General features: G+C 42.5%; 1 protein-coding gene across 1 annotated transcript; it reads right to left on the bottom strand.

The window, feature by feature from the left end:
- Nucleotides 1–9,339: 9,339 nt before the first annotated feature.
- LOC135507694 (zinc finger protein with KRAB and SCAN domains 1-like) lies at nucleotides 9,340–14,840 on the bottom strand. The gene is made up of 3 exons (XM_064927301.1): nucleotides 14,393–14,840; nucleotides 13,326–13,456; nucleotides 9,340–11,529 (listed from the first exon to the last, which is right to left on the bottom strand). The coding sequence occupies exons 1-3, from the start codon at nucleotides 14,649–14,651 to the stop codon at nucleotides 10,381–10,383; spliced, it is 1,539 nt and encodes a 512-aa protein (XP_064783373.1). The 5' UTR covers nucleotides 14,652–14,840; the 3' UTR covers nucleotides 9,340–10,380.
- Nucleotides 14,841–16,162: the final 1,322 nt, after the last annotated feature.

Genomic DNA, 16,162 nt, shown 5'->3' with positions numbered 1-16,162 from the left:
AAAGTCTTCAAAAGCCAAGTTAATAAACAGATCATTGACCATTTCGAATCCCACCGTACCTTCTCCGCTTTGCAATCCGGTTTCCAAGCCAGTCACGGGTGCATCTCAGCCACGCTCAAGGTACTAAACGATTTCATAACCGCCATCAATAAAAGACAGTACTGTGCAGCCGTCTTCATCGACCTGGCCAAGGCTTTCGACTCTGTCAATCACCGTATTCTTATCGGCAGACTCAATAGCCTTGGTTTTTCTAATGACTGCCTCGCCTGGTTCACCAACTACTTTGCAGACAGAGTTCAGTGTGTCAAATCGGAGGGCATGTTGTCCGGACCTCTGGCAGTCTCTATGGGGGTACCACAGGGTTAAATTCTCAGGCCAACTCTTTTCTCTGTATATATCAATGATTTCGCCCTCTTGCTGCGGGTGATTCCCTGATCCACCTCTACGCTAACGACACCATTCTGTATACTTCTGGCCCTTTCTTGGACACTGTGCTAACTAACCTCCAAATGAGCTTCAATGCTCCACAACACTCCTTCCGTGGTCTCCAACTGCTCTTAAACGCTAGTAAAACCAAATGCATGCTTTTCAACCATTCGCTGCCCGCACCCGCCCGCCCGACTAGCATCACCACCCTGGTTTTGACCTAGAATATGTGGACAACTATAAATACCTAGGTGTCTGGTTAGACTGTAAACTCTCCTTCCAGACTCACATTAAACATCTCCAATCCAAAATCAAATCTAGAATCGTCTTTCTATTTCGCAAACAAAGCCTCCTTCACTCACGCCACCAAACTTACCCTAGTAAAACTGACTATCCTACCGATCCTCGACTTCGGCAATGTCATCTACAAAATAGCTTCCAACACCCTACTCAGCAAATTGGATGCAGTTTATCACAGTGCCATCCGTTTTGTTACCAAATCACCTTATACCACCCTCCACTCACCCAGTATGGCAGGAGGTGGAGTATAGTGAAGGTGAGTTTTTGATTGTAATCCGGAGAGAGGGATGTATTGCATAAAGATACGCCTAAACCTTTAAACAGTAATGAAGGAGAATCTAGGGTTGTGGTATGATGGATATGACCAGTTCTTGGTCGACACCCTAGTACGGTTCTGGGTAGAGGAGTTTAGGCCGGTATGGTAAAGCTGTTCACGAAAGCAGGAATGCCAGATAATGACAGTTGTATTGATTTGCACTATTTAAATCCCCAGGTTCCTCCCTTCACAGTGACCGGAGGAGATTATTACCGTTTGGCCCGGTACAGTACTCTTGGGAAATGATGTCAGGGCGAGGTTTTACCGACAGGATTATGCTCCATTGTAATGCCTTTCACACTCATTCAACACCAAGACATGAAGTATAGCCAAATGGGAGAAAAGAGCTATTCCATCCGGGTCTCTTATTGACTACGTATACATTGATAACATTGGGGTTCCAAGGGGGGTGCCAGATGAGTCAAAGCAAGAAATCAGATCCTAGCAGGATTAGAGTTAAGCATTTCCGGGGGGTCTACTCTCAATAAGAACGTGGACTGGATTAATTATATTTATGATAATCAACAGCGCTTTAACAAGTATACCAGAGATGCTATTAAAGGTTTTGCAGAACAGACTGAAGTAACCAGCTGGATGGCTTGGCAGAATAGAATTGCATTAGATATGTTAATGGCTGAAAAGGGAGAAGTACGTGTGATTATAGGGAACATGTTTGTGCTTACATCCCAAATAACACAGCTCCGGACGAATCAGTGCCCGAAGCCTCAGCTGTTTTGACCACCCTGGCTCACGGTTTGGCAGAAAACTCTGGGGTGGATACTTCTCTGACTAATTGTTTTGATAAGTATGTTCGGAAAATGGGAAAAAATATTATGATCACTGTATTATGGGCTACATTCACCTGTGTGACTGTTTTAGTTTTATGGGGCTGCTGTCTAATTCCCTGTGTATGAGGCCTTATTTCCAGGACTCTGGAGAAATCGATGGCAATAGATGGTGAGATACCAGCAGATTCCAGGTTCTGACCCGTGGAGGACTGAATGCATGTCTACAGAACAAGTGGACGAATCTGGATCTTTTATTTGTGGGGAATTTATATTTGATAAGACCATTTTTGATGTTTAGGGATACAACCTAGCCTCCCATCTCAATATTAGACTGTTTTTTAATAAAGATTGCAACGAAAATCCTGATAAGAAGAGTTATGATTCTGATGTAGGCCTGAGAAACAGTTATGGCGAATGCAAGTGTTGGGTTATGTTTAGGTGATGTTTTGATGACAAGAAATATCTCTAATAAAAATAGGCTTTTCAATATTACAATATAACTACAATGTGTGTTTGAATGTATAATATTTAATCAAAGGGTGGATATGTTAAGGGAATTTTTTATCAATGATGACTAATTATGTATACATTTCAATCAGGACTGACTAGTCCAAATGCTATTATGTACTGTACACATATGAATTTTCTCTCTTGCTCCCATTCCCAATTGTATATAATATAGTCAGGAGTTTAGAACAGTGCCTTGGTACAAATGGATGAACTATCTCTAGACTGTCTAGAATGCTATCTACACTGACTGACTGACCTTGGCTACAGGCGAGGAGGGAAGGCTCGAGAACTATAGGGCCTCTCTACCGGTGTCATGAAGAGATAGAACATTTAGAAAACGCTGACGTCATTTTCAGTTTATAACCTGTGGAAAAATGTGTATATACCAGTACTCTCTTGAATTAAACGCTGTTACCTGACTTTTAAGATCGGGGCTCTGTCCATTCTTATAAAATATATATAGGGTCTTACAAACCCTTAAATGCATTGACAGAGTATTTAATTCTGATTGGGAAACAATACAGAGGAATTTAGAATTCCACTAACAGCAACGAGTTTCTCCATGAAGTTAAACTCAGACATCTCAGAATTCACAAAGTCAAACAGACTGCGCATCTGGTCCACATGACAAATCAAAGTAGCCCAAGAAACGTTCCTGAATAAAGCCCTGATCATCCACATACCTTACAACTTCAAGCAGACTGGTGGCACCATAGGTCCCAGAGGGGTGTTGCAATTTTTTTTTTTCCGGGGCCTAGAGTTTTTCCTTATCTGGTAACCTAACCAGGAAAACTGGACCCTATAAGGTATGACAGTGATTAATACGTGGTAAAAAGGTTTCATGGGCTAAGATGGGACCATTTTTTTTCTAATCAGGTCACATGCTTTTAAAAACCATGACAAACTGCAGCAACCTAATACTTGTTCATATGAATTACACTACCATTCAAAAGTTTAGGGCCACTTAGAAATGGCCTTGTTTTTGAAAGAAATGTACTTTTTTTGTCCATTAAAATAACATCAAATTGATCAGAAATACAGTGTAGACATTGTTAATATTGTAAATGACTATTGTTGCTGGAACTGGCTGATAAAAAAAAAAATGGAATTTCTACATAGGCGTTGAGAGGCCCATTATCAGCAAACGTCACTCCAGTGTTCCAATGGTACGTTGTGTTAGCCTTTTAAAATTATAAACTTAGATTAGCTATGTTAGCACAGCTGAACTGTTGTAATGATTAAAAAAGCAACAACTGACCTGCTTTAGACTAGCTGAGTATCTGGAGCATCAGCATTTGTGGGTTCGATTGCAGGCTCAAAATGGCTAGAAACAAATAACTTTCTCCTGAAACTCGTCAGTCTATTCTTGTTCTGAGAAATGCAAGCTATTCCATGCAAGAAATTGCCAAGAAACTGAAGATCTCAACAGTGATGGGTACTACTCCCTTCACAGAACAGCGCAAACTGGCTCTATCCAGAATAGAAAGAGTGGGAAGCCCCGGTGCACAACTGATTAAGAGGACAAGTACATTATAGTGTCTAGTTTGAGAAACAGACGCCGCAAGTCCTCAACTGGCAGATTCAGTAAATAGTACCCGCAAAACACCGGTTTCAACTCAACAGTGAAGAGGCGACCCAGGGATGCTGGCCTTCTTTCAAAAACAAGGACATTTCTAAGTCACCCCGAACTTCTGAACAGTAGTGTATATTTAGACTAGATTAAGAGGGGGATTTCCTCAACACAGACACAACCACTGATAGACAATAGAACTCACAGGGCTTATGCAACTGTAGGCCTAATAACATTAATTTGCATGTCATCACTATCATCCCATACAGCATGTCCAATCTCTGTTTAGGTGCAGCCTAGGCTCCTGCAACATTTATGTAATAAGTTATTGCTTGTCTGTCCGGAGTGATTGTGTTATCACCTTTGCTAAATAAATACAGAAGGAAAGTGGAAAGCCTACTTGAGCGAGCATAATACAAATGTGCCGCGTCAACCGCTCTCTTTAATCACACTTAAGGTATTATGCGATGGAAGCTATCAACATATTCTGAATGGATTACGACATCTCAGATAATACAGTCGAAAGTTCCATATGTGAAGCAGGTAAAGTATTGTAACGTGCAATTACCTCTGCAAGTAGTTTCTCTTGTTAGTGGAACTTTCCCTCTTCATGTTCTCTAAACAGCCAATTATTGCATGCTGTGAGGTTCTGTGTTATACACTATAGCCCATTACCATATCATATGTGATGGAATATTATTTGCTGTTGGCTTGCGTGGGTGTATGTGTTATGCAACATAGCTGACTTGAGACACTGTTAACAGTTTCAGGGCCATGGGCCTTTCTCGTGATGGAAAAATACAGAAAAACATGAAGACAGGAACTGTGGAATGAGTTGTGGGGGACACATACAGAACGTAGTGTAGCAAACCACAGACTGTCTTTTGTTAGAACTCAAACTTAGCAATAACAGAAACCAGATATGTGATAACGGTATCTAGAGTATGAGCGCATAGATACTCTACACAGCAACAGTTACATCTATCAACTGGAGCGCTCGGGGGCTGGGACCAGTTCGTGCGCCAACAATCAACGATAGGTTGAGTAATTTTAAACCACACTTGATCTCTACTCTGACAGGCCAGCTCGGAAGCAGGAACTACTTCTGTCAGAGTATTAAAGTAGATACCTTTAGGGTGTTGGCCAGTTCTCTGTTTGCCCTGCGAGGTGGGACAGAGAGCCTGTATATACGAAAATTGCATTTACCGCTTATTGCTTAGCTAATAAAAAGTACATAGTATACAATCAGTGACTCATTGTCATATTTATCCTGATACCAGATTCGATTGACGCAACCCTAACAATGCCCAAAAATGCAGTGGTGTCGATAAGCAGCTTGATACCGTCTCTGTTTCTTCTTACTTTCTCGTTGTGTTGTGCAGTTTGAATACGCAGTCCTACGTCCATTACATAATCGATGCGGCTTTTCCCCAGAAGCTTAAATCTGATGTGGGTATGTATATGCTCCCTGCTTTTGTTATGGCGTTTGGCTGAACAATTGATGAGATAGGGTTAGTTTAGTGGAGTCTGCCACTAGCACAGTCTGTAGTCATATCCCCATTGCGACCGTGTCTGTGCCTCGATCTAGGTTGGGCAGAACTAAACATGGCGGTGTTCGCTTTAGCAATCTCACTGGAATAAAGACCACCTCCATTCCTGACATTATTGAAAGAGATTGTGACATCTCAAAATAGGGCTACTTAATTTTAGATCCCTCACTTCCAAGGCAATTATAGTCAATGAACTGATCATAATCTTGATGTGATTGGCCTGACTGAAACATGGCTTAAGCCTGATTTCATGTACTGTGTTAAATGAGGCCTCTCCTTCTGGTTACACTTGTGACCATATCCCCTGCGCATCCCGCAAAGGCAGAGGTGTTGCTAACATTTACTATACCAAATTTCAATTTACAAAAATTGAGCTTCTAGTCATGAAATCTATGCAGCCTATTCAATCACTTTTTATAGCTATTGTTTACAAGCCTCCTGGGCCATATACAGTGTTCCCTGAATTCCTATCGGACCTTGTAGTCATGGCAGATATTATTCAAATTTTTGGTGACTTTAATATTCACAGACCCACTCCAAAAGGCATTCGGAGCCATCATCGACTAAGTGGGTTTTTGTCCCACATGTCTCCAGACCTACTCACTGCCACAGTCATACTCTGGACATAGTTTTGTCCCGTGGAATAAATATTGTGGATCTTAATATTTTTCCTCATAATCCTGGACTATCGGAGCACCATTTTATTACATTTGCAATTGCAACAAATAACCTGCTCAGACCCCAACCAAGGATCATCAAAAGCAGTGCTATAAATTCTCGGACAACCCAAAGATCCCTCGATGCCCTTCCAGACTCCCTCCACCTACCCAAGGACATCGGAGTACAACAATCGGTTAACCACCTAACTGAGGAACTTACTTTAACCTTGCGTAATACCCTAGATGCAGTCGCACCCGTAAAAAACAACAACATTTGTCATAAGAAAGTAGCTTCCAGGTATACAGAAAATACCCAAGCCCTGAAGCAAGCTTCCAGAAAATTGGAATGGAAATGGCACTACACCACACTGGAAATCTTCCAATTCGCCTTGAAAGACAGTACCGTGCAGTATCGAAGAGCCCTCACTGCTGCTCAATCATCATATTTTTCCAACTTAATTGAGAATAAGCACAATCGAAAATGTATTTTTGATACTAGGTTCCAAGAAACAAAGATCTTCTGTTGGATCTGACAATTCATCTTGATGGTTGTACAGTCGTCTCAAATAAAACTGTGAAGGTCCTCGGCGTTACTCTGGACCCTGATCTCTCTTTTGACGAACATATCAAGACTGTTTCAAGGACAGCTTTTTCCATCTACTTAACATTGCAAAAATCTAAAATTATAATTCCAAAAATTATGCAGAAAAATGTATCCATGCTTTTGTCACTTCTAGATTAGACTACTGCAATGCTCTACTTTCTGGCTACCCGGATAAAGAACTAAATAAAACTTCAGTTAGTGTTAAACACGGCTGCTAGAATCTTGACTAGAACTAAAACATTAGATCATATTACTGTAGTGCTAGCCTCTCTACACTGGCTTCCTGTAAAGGCTAGGGCTGATTAAGGGTTTACATGGGCTTGCCCCTATCTTTCTGAATTGGTCCTGCCATACATACCTACACGTTCGCTATGGTCACAAGGCGCAGGCCTCCTTATTGTCCCTAGAATTTCTAAGCAAACAGCTGGAGGCAGGGCTTTCCCTATAGAGCTCCATTTTTATGGAATGGTCTGCCGGCGCAGATTCGGTCTCGACCTTTTAAGTGTTTATTGAAGACTCATCTCTTCAGTAGGTCCTATCGAGTGTAATCTGGACCAGGGGTGTGAAGGTGAACGGAAAGGCACGGGAGCAACGAACCCCCCTTGCTGTCTCTGCCTGGCTGGTTCCTCTCTCCACTGGGATTCTCTGCCTCTAACCCTATTACGTGGGCTGAATCACTGGCTTACTGGTGCTCTACCATGCCGTCTCTAGGAGGGGTGCGTCACTTGAGTGGGTTGAGTCTCTGACGTGATCTTCCTGTCCGGGTTGACGCCCCCCTCAGGTTCGTGCTGTGAGGCAGATCTTCGTGGGCTATACTCAGCCTTGTCTCAGAGTAGTAAGTTGGCGGTTGAAGATATGGGTGGGTGGGGTTATATCCTGTCTGGTTGGCCCTGTCCGGAGGTGTAGTCGGACGGGGCCACAGTGTCTCCCGACCCCCTCCTGTCCTGTCTCAGCATCCAGTAATTATGCTGCAATAGTTTGTGTCGGGGGGGGGGCTAGGGTCAGTCTGTTATATCTGGAGTATTTCTCTTGTCTTATCCAGTGTCCTGTGAATTTAAGTATGCTCCCTCTAATTCTCTCTTTTTCTTCTCTCAGAGGACCTGAGCCCAAGGACCATGCCTCAGGACTGCCTGGACAGATGACTTCTTGCTGTCCCCGGTCCACCTGGTCATGCTGCTGCTCCAGTTTCAACTGTTCTGCCTGTGGCTATGGAACCCTGACCTGTTCACCGGACATGCCAACTTTTCCCGGATGTGCTGTTTTCGACTCTCTCTCTACCGCACCTGCTGTCTCCAACTCTGAATGCACTGCTATGAAAAGCCAACTGACATTTCCTTCTGAGGCGATGACCTTGTTGCACCCTCTACAACCACTGTGATTATTATTTGACCCTGCTGGTCATCTATGAAATTTTGAACATCTTGGCTATGTACTGTTATAATCTCCACCCGGCACAGCCAGAAGAGGACTGGCCACCCCTCAGAGCCTGGTTCCTCTCTAGGTTTCTTCCTAGGTTCCTGCCTTTCTAGGGAGTTTTTCTTAGCCCCCGTGCTTCTACATCTGCATTGCTTGCTGTTTGGAGTTTTAGGCTGGGTTTCTGTATAGCTCTTTGTGACATCGGCTGATGTAAAAAGGGCTTTATAAATACATTTGATTTTCTTCAGGTCACTGTACCCTTTCGCACAAGGCTCTGACTTTCCAAAAAGCAGGCAAGGTCAGCAATACAGGTGGCTTGATGGAAGGCTCCCTGTTAACCTGCTGCACTTTTGATACCAATTGGTATCGAACGCCCTCACCTTTTCATCCTTCTTCCTGAAACTGTTCTCAGGCAGAGGTCGACCCTTTGTTTTAATTCGCACCTTTTCTGTGTACCCCAGAGAACGAAAGTGGTTCTTTAACAAAAAGTCCACAACATTTTCGGTAGCGTTAGCCATTCTGCTGACGAAAACTGCATGCTTGTGCTGGTAGCTAGCTAGCTACTGCTACTTGCTTCTGAAGTTTGATATTATTCAATTCAAATTCATTTTTTCAAATTACAGGAGAAGGAGGTAGATTTGAAATTGTTTTCTTGGTTTTAGAACTGTATTTTTGTCCAGTTAATGCAAGTTATTTCAATTGGCCTTGCTATCCCTTTTTACTCTCAATCTCTATCCAATAATGTCACCAAGCTTCTCGATACACAGAACCCCCAGAATGCTCTGCAGCACAACCCCAATACAACACACTAGGTTCATTCTCTGATCATAATCATATGATTGGATGGATAAGATGTCAGTTCATACTGCAAAATCTTTGATTGGTTGGAGGTCATCCTCTGGAAGTGTTTATAATTACCATGTAGGTCTATGGAAGGGGGGGTATTGAAGTCAATCTAGCCAGAAGAAAACGGAAACTAGCTGTCCTCCGGCTACATTTACATTTACATTTAAGTCATTTAGCAGACGCTCTTATCCAGAGCGACTTACAAATTGGCTACACCATGGTTCTTCCCCAGAAAGTGCTGTTGAGGTTACAAAAGACCTTCATTTTAAAACTGCGTTTTAATCAATTATTTGATGACATATGAATATAATTAGTATAGTTTTATCTGAAAAAAAAAACTTTTTAATGTTTCACTTTTTATTTTTATTACATTTCACTGAGGAGGATGGCCCTCCCCTGCTGCATGTACTGGTAACATGATTTGATAGCCGGTTAGATGGCATTAAGTTTTTCCAAAACTGTGGTCTATATTAATGTGAAAGTCAGTAAAATACTACTGAGTAAAAGTCAAAGTATTTGGTTTTAAATATACTTAAGTATAAAAAGTAAATGTAATTGCTAAAATATACTTAAGTACCATAGTAAAAGTATAAATAATTTCAAATTCCTTATATTAAGCAAGCCAGACTGCACATTTTTCTTGTTTTTAAACTTTACGGATAGCCAGGGGCACTCTCTATAAGACATAATTCACAAACAAAGCATTCGTTTTTAGTGAGTCCACCAGATCAGAGGCAGTAGGGATGACCAGGGATGTTCTCTTGATAAGTGCGTGAATTGGACCATTTCTGTCCTGCTAAGCCTTCAAAATGTAACAGGTACTTTTGGGTGTCAGTGAAGATGTTTGGAGTAAAAAGTACATTATTTTCTTTAGGAATATAGTGAAGTAAAAAATGTAAAGTAAAGATACCCCAAAAACTACCTAGGTAGTACTTTAAAGTATTTTTACTTAAGTACTTTACACTACCGACGTTAGCAGGCTAGTTGGCTAGCAACCTTGCAAGCTGATTTGTAACCAATTCAAAGTATTTGCTTGTAATCTGGCTGATGACTACTGGTTTCAAATGTAATTGAAACCAGTAGTCATGAGTGCAAATTATATGGTTTAGTTATTTCTGTTGGAGTTTACATTATGGAGAATAGGGTGGCTTGCCTGGGGCCTCCATATTACGTCACACCGCGCAAAAACAACTTCCGGCATGACTTCAGCATTCTGATGGGTTTTATGTAATAACTTGAAAAATAGAAAAGTGAGGTAACTTTGCATTTGGACTTTTGATGCGTATACTAATGCAATTCCATATGTTACATTTGGTTGAATTTTTATGCTTACCTACCCTTTAATGCAGGTTTTGATCTAAACTTCAGAAGTTATCAAGTGGAATGGTTACAATTTTATGTTAATAGAGTGGGATGGTTTTTCTGCTGGTGTATCCTGAGGTAGCTTCTTTCTGTGAACTTCTTCCCGCATTGCGTACAGGCGAACTGCCTCTCTCCCGTGTGGACCTTCAGGTGTATCTTCAGATTGTCCTGGCGGGAGAACCTCTTCTCACACTGGGGGCAGCTGTAAGGTTTCTCCCCTGTGTGGACCCTCTGGTGCCTCTTCAGGTCACGAGTCTGGGAGAACCTCTTCTCACACTGGCTACAGCTGTAGGGTTTCACCCCTGTGTGGACCCTTTGATGGATTTCCACCTTCTGGAGGCAGCTGAAGCCTTTGTTACAGAACATGCATAGGAACCGTTTCTCTTTACTATTGCCTGATGTGGCTCCCCCTCCCTGAGCCTGGTCTCTAGCCTTCTCGTTTGAGTTCAATACTTGATCGAAAAGGACTTGTGAATCGCAAGGCCCCACTGACGTGGACACTGGGTCGCGATCCCTGAGCGAATGTAAAGGAGAGTGGGTCGCAACATTTGGATTGGTCTCTAAGCTTTCCCTGTAATCTAAGGAATCTCTGCCCTGGGACTGTCCATCTCCTAGATGACTATCTGCATTCCCTGTGGGAGGAGCGTCGCCCTCCACTTTCACAGTCACCTCATCTACCACTATAACCTCCACTTTCTTGTCTTGGCACCCTTCAGAGTATACACTACTACTGTACTGGTTCCAGTCCCCTCTAGACAGATCAGTCTGTCTCTCTAAGCCCAAGGATATGTTGCCAGCATCCATTTCTGTCACGTAGGAACAAGACAGGTCATCACCGCCAGTGTCTAGCGCATTATCATCACCGTCTCCACGGCAATGAACCATCCTCTGGCTCTGGTGAAATACAGGTAAGTACTCTGAGCCTGGAGCTGGAGGACAGCCCAGTCTCTCTGGATCTGATCTGTGGTCATATCCTGTGTGCAAGAGCCTGTGGGTTTCATTTAAAGTCTCAGGGTCCATCTCTGACGACGTTCGGTATTCCACTGACCCGATGCTGCATCGGGTCATGGGCAGCGCTGGGGCGGTGATGGGGTTCTCTGTGGCTAAAGGAGCCGTTCTTTCAGTCTTCTCCTGCTTGACCAGAGACAATCCTCCAGGACCTGCAGCCTCTGCATCTGCAGACTGACGAGAAGAGAGGTGGTACATGAGTTGAATTGGATAACAATGTCATAGGGAAGTCGCACAAGCTCCTATATCCTCCTGAGATCCAGCAATTCATTTTTATGTTCTTTAATGGACATTTGTTTTTGATCCGTATCTCTAAGGCCATACATGCCACTGTGTTAGGTCTTGTTGTACCTATGAGAGGACATTTTGGGCTTTTCTATATCCTCCTGAGACCCAGCAATTCATTTTTATGTTCTTTAATGGACATTTGTTTTTGATCCGTATCTCTAAGGCCATACATGCCACTGTGTTAGGTCCTGTTGTACCTATGAGAGGACATTTTGGGCTTTTCAATTATCACGTGTAGCGGTGTCACCTTCATAATTTTTTCTTGTGTGTAATTATTTTTGAGAGTTTGATATTCAATATTTTCTAATAGGTAAATATCTAAAGAATAGTTTGAGTTTTCAGAGCAGTGGAATAATTTTCACACGAAATAAGATCTAAACAAGAGCTTGTTAATAAATGTTCTGTTCATATTCACTATCAATTTTTATGTCCAAACTTTTTTTTCCGGGTCTCTAAAGGCTATGACAGGTTAATGTGGCTGTACAAAAGCTGAAGAACGGCAGGTAGCCTAGTGGTTAGAGCGTTGAGCCAGTAACCAAAAGGTTGCTAGATCGAATCCCTGAGCTGTCAAGGTAAAAATATGTCGTTCTGCCCCTGAACAAAGCAATTAACCCACTGTTTCTAGGCCATCATTGTAAATAAGAATTTGTTCTTAACTGACTTGCCTGTTTAAATAAAGGTCAAATAAAATAAATAAAAAAGAACATACGCACATCCAGGTACTTTCCGCAGGTCCTGGAGTTGAAGGCAAACTCATGGAAAACAGAAAGGAAAACACAGCACACTGCTGCTCATGCTCCCAGGTGATATTTATTTACAACAACATGTAAGCAAGTGAGTGGCATTGGGCATTTGAAATGATTTCACTACTTAATTAATATCATAATATTTTTGTGTTTTAAAGAATGTATTTACTTTATTTATGTATTTAAATGTTTTACTTTGAGAGAGAAGGTGCTCTACACTAAGGGTGGGGGGGGGGGGTTAGAGAGGAGCAGGGGCAAATGTGTGTAGCACGGAGGGAGAAAGTAGCCAAATCAACTCACGCTAGTTAGACAAACTTGTGCTGCCATAGTTTCTGTCATGCATGTCTTGACTGCATCGTTGTAAAGACGCTAGCTAGCTAGCTACAGTAGACACCAAAGTTAGCCAGCTAGCTAACTAAAGTAGTAGCAAGGCTGAGGCTATTTTGCTGGGCTTCCCTCCCTTGTCTTCAACTCCGTTCATATGAAACAGCCTACCTGTTGGTTGATCATTGTAGCCAACTTAATTCTGTAACTTTAATTCCATTTTGCATTGATTAGAAAGCTCCCACTTCACTTGCTACACATGGTTCCTCTTGATTGACCGACAATAAGGTACACCAGTGTGAAACGTATGTGGGCTACCGGTGCCTTTTTTTAAATGAAAACTGTCAAACTGTTTTATAAAAAAAAATGTAATGTATTGGTCTATCCTTGTAGGCTATGTAGCATTGGTCTATCCTTGTAGGCTATGTAGCAGTGTCACATAGATCATTATTTAATTTTAGAAAAATGAATACTTTCCCTAGTAATCGAATAGTAACCGTTTGGATATTCGAATAACCATGCCCATCCCTAGCTGAGGGTAGCCTTTTTGAAATGAACTGGCCACATTTACTTTACAAAGTAACACGTTTTAGGCAACTCTTTTACACTAACCTCTATCAAAATAACATGCTGGCTTGAGGTTCCACTCCCCTCATCAACAGTGATTGGTTGGTCATCTCTCCATGTATTGTGTACCGCTGGCTTCACAAAGCTCCTGTGGCCTCCAGTGAGATGTCCTTCACCTGAGAGAGTTATTGGGGGAAAAGAGGTGCTTAGTAGAGCCTGACCGATATATATATATATATATTTTTTTTTTTTTGTCCAATACTGATTCCTGTATTGGGGTGACAAAACTTAACGATACAGATATATCTACCGATATACTGTTACAGTGGAAAATTAAAGTGTAATATTTTCATAAATTGCTGTCCAATAACTACTTCAAATGTTGATTTCTTATATTGTGACAAATTATAAGTAAGAATGGCCGCAATTGTTCAGATAAGCATCAGATTACCTTTTTCCATATCGTTAGTTTCAATTATCCACTGATACCAATATCGGTCGGGCTCTAGTGGTTAGATTAGCTACCGTGAATGCTCAACAGTATATTGTACACTATTGACACAGTCTAGACTTGTCAAGGATGTAAGGTAACATTTCTCATAACTTCTTGATATACTATTTATTGATTGATGTATCCATTTTTTTTCTTTGAATAAATAAACCGAAAATACAATAAACAAACATCTGGTTAGAATATTATATTGTGTCTTTACGCAAGATAGCTAAGTAATCAGGGGAATTATTGCTCACAAAATACATCCAGATGCAATTTTGCAAGTGTTTCTTTTCTAGTTGAAAAATAATGTATTGCTTATTTGAAACATTTAGTTTCACTGCTCTAATTACGTTGGTAATCAGTTTATAATAGCAATAAGGCTCCTCGGGGGTTTGTGATATATGGCCAATATACTACGGCTAAGGGCTGTGTCCAGGTCGCGTCGTGCTGAAGAACAGCCCCTGGACGTGGTATATTGGCCATATACCACACTGCTTAAATAACAGTTACCGTCCATTTGAATGGGTTAACGAAGACCCAATTCTGGGTAACACATCTGAACATGTGTGCAAAGGGGAAGGGGGCGACAGGCAGCACAGCCTTCTGCAAAATGTACCTCTTGCCATTCCTCTGTATCGGTCGAGGATCTTGACACTACTGGGACGACTGGCAAGGACGCGCTCCCGTGATACCTTCAGTTCGAGTAGCTGTAGTTTCTTCTGCAATGCCCTGTTTTCTGTCTGGCTTTTAGTTATTTCCAAACTAAACACTGCATGTTCGTCGTCTATGAGTTTACAGATCTCTGCCACGGCTGCATTCGCTAGCACCTCCATGATGGAAGCTATTTGAGTGTGAAAAACCATGCTGTTAGCCATCGTTAGCTAACGTTATCAACTAGCAAGCTAGCGTTACCTAGATAACATATAAACTAAGTCCTGTCTCCAACGCGAATTACACACTGCCTGTGGTAGGTTTGTGATATTTTCTGTTCCAGCGTGTTAATAAACCTCTAAATAACAACAATAAAAACACTAACATGGAAATTGTTCTTGGTCACTGTTTACTTCCGTTTACACTTGAAATGAAATTATCTTATTGGTCGGCGTCATAGCTCAATGGTTGAGGTTAAATGAAAAAGGTACACGCACCGTTCTTTGAAACGCGGTACTGGTTTTTATACTGAACAAAAATACACTGCTCAAAAAAATAAAGGGAACACTTAAACAAACACAATGTAACTCCAAGTCAATCACACTTCTGTGAAATCAAACTGTCCACTTAGGAAGCAACACTGATTGACAATACATTTCATATGATGTTGTGCAAATGGAATAGACAACAGGTGGAAATTATAGGCAATTAGCAAGACACCCCCAATAAAGGAGTGGTTCTGCAGGTGGTGACCACAGACCACTTCTCAGTTCCTATGCTTCCTGGCTGATGTTTTGGTCACTTTTGAATGCTGGCGGTGCTTTCTCTCTAGTGGTAGCATGAGACGGAGTCTACAACCCACATAAGTGGCTCAGGTAGTGCAGCTCATCCAGGATGGCATATCAATGCGAGCTGTGGCAAGAAGGTTTGCTGTGTCTGTCAGCGTAGTGTCCAGAGCATGGAGGCGCTACCAGTAGACAGGCCAGTACATCAGGAGACGTGGAGGAGGCCGTAGGAGGGAAACAACCCAGCAGCAGGACCGCTACCTCTGCCTTTGTGCAAGGAGGAGCAGGAGGAGCACTGCCAGAGCCCTGCAAAATGACCTCCAGCAGGCCACAAATGTGCATGTGTCTGCTCAAACGGTCAGAAACAGACTCCATGAGGGTGATATGAGGACCCGACGTCCACAGGTGGGGCTTGTGCTTACAGCCCAACACCATGTAGGACGTTTGGCATTTGCCAGAGAACACCAAGATTGGCAAATTCGCCACTGGCGCCCTGTGCTCCTCACAGATGAAAGCAGGTTCACACTGAGCACATGTGACAGACGTGACAGAGTCTGGAGACGCCGTGGAGAACGTTCTGCTGCCTGCAACATCCTCCAACAAGACCGGTTTGGCGGTGGGTCAGTCATGGTGTGGGGTAGCATTTCTTTGGGGGGCCGCACAGCCCTCCATGTGCTCGCCAGAGGTAGCCTGACTGCCATTAGGTACCGAGATGAGATCCTCAGACCCCTTGTGAGACCATATGCTGGTGCGGTTGGCCCTGGGTTCCTCCTCATGCAAGACAATGCTAGACCTCATGGAATGGAGTGTGTCAGCAGTTCCTGCAAGAGGAAGGCATTGATGCTATGGACTGGCCTGCCCATTCCCCAGACCTGAATCCAATTGAGCACATCTGGGACATAATGACTCGCTCCATCCACCAACGCCACGTTGCAGACTGTCCAGGAGTT

The sequence above is a fragment of the Oncorhynchus masou genome, chromosome 21 (genome assembly GCF_036934945.1).
Source record: "Oncorhynchus masou masou isolate Uvic2021 chromosome 21, UVic_Omas_1.1, whole genome shotgun sequence".
NCBI lineage: Eukaryota > Metazoa > Chordata > Actinopteri > Salmoniformes > Salmonidae > Oncorhynchus > Oncorhynchus masou.
This window is presented reverse-complemented; position numbering and strand designations above follow the sequence as displayed.

Coding starts and splice junctions, on each gene's coding strand:
- LOC135507694 (XM_064927301.1), bottom strand. CDS start 14,651: ATGGCTAACAGCATGGTTTTTCACACTCAAATAGCTTCCATCATGGAG. Junction 13,457..14,392: donor ATACAGAGGAATGGCAAGAG/GTACATTTTGCA, acceptor TAACTCTCTCAG/GTGAAGGACATCTCACTGGA. Junction 11,530..13,325: donor AGCATGTTATTTTGATAGAG/GTTAGTGTAAAA, acceptor TCTTCTCGTCAG/TCTGCAGATGCAGAGGCTGC.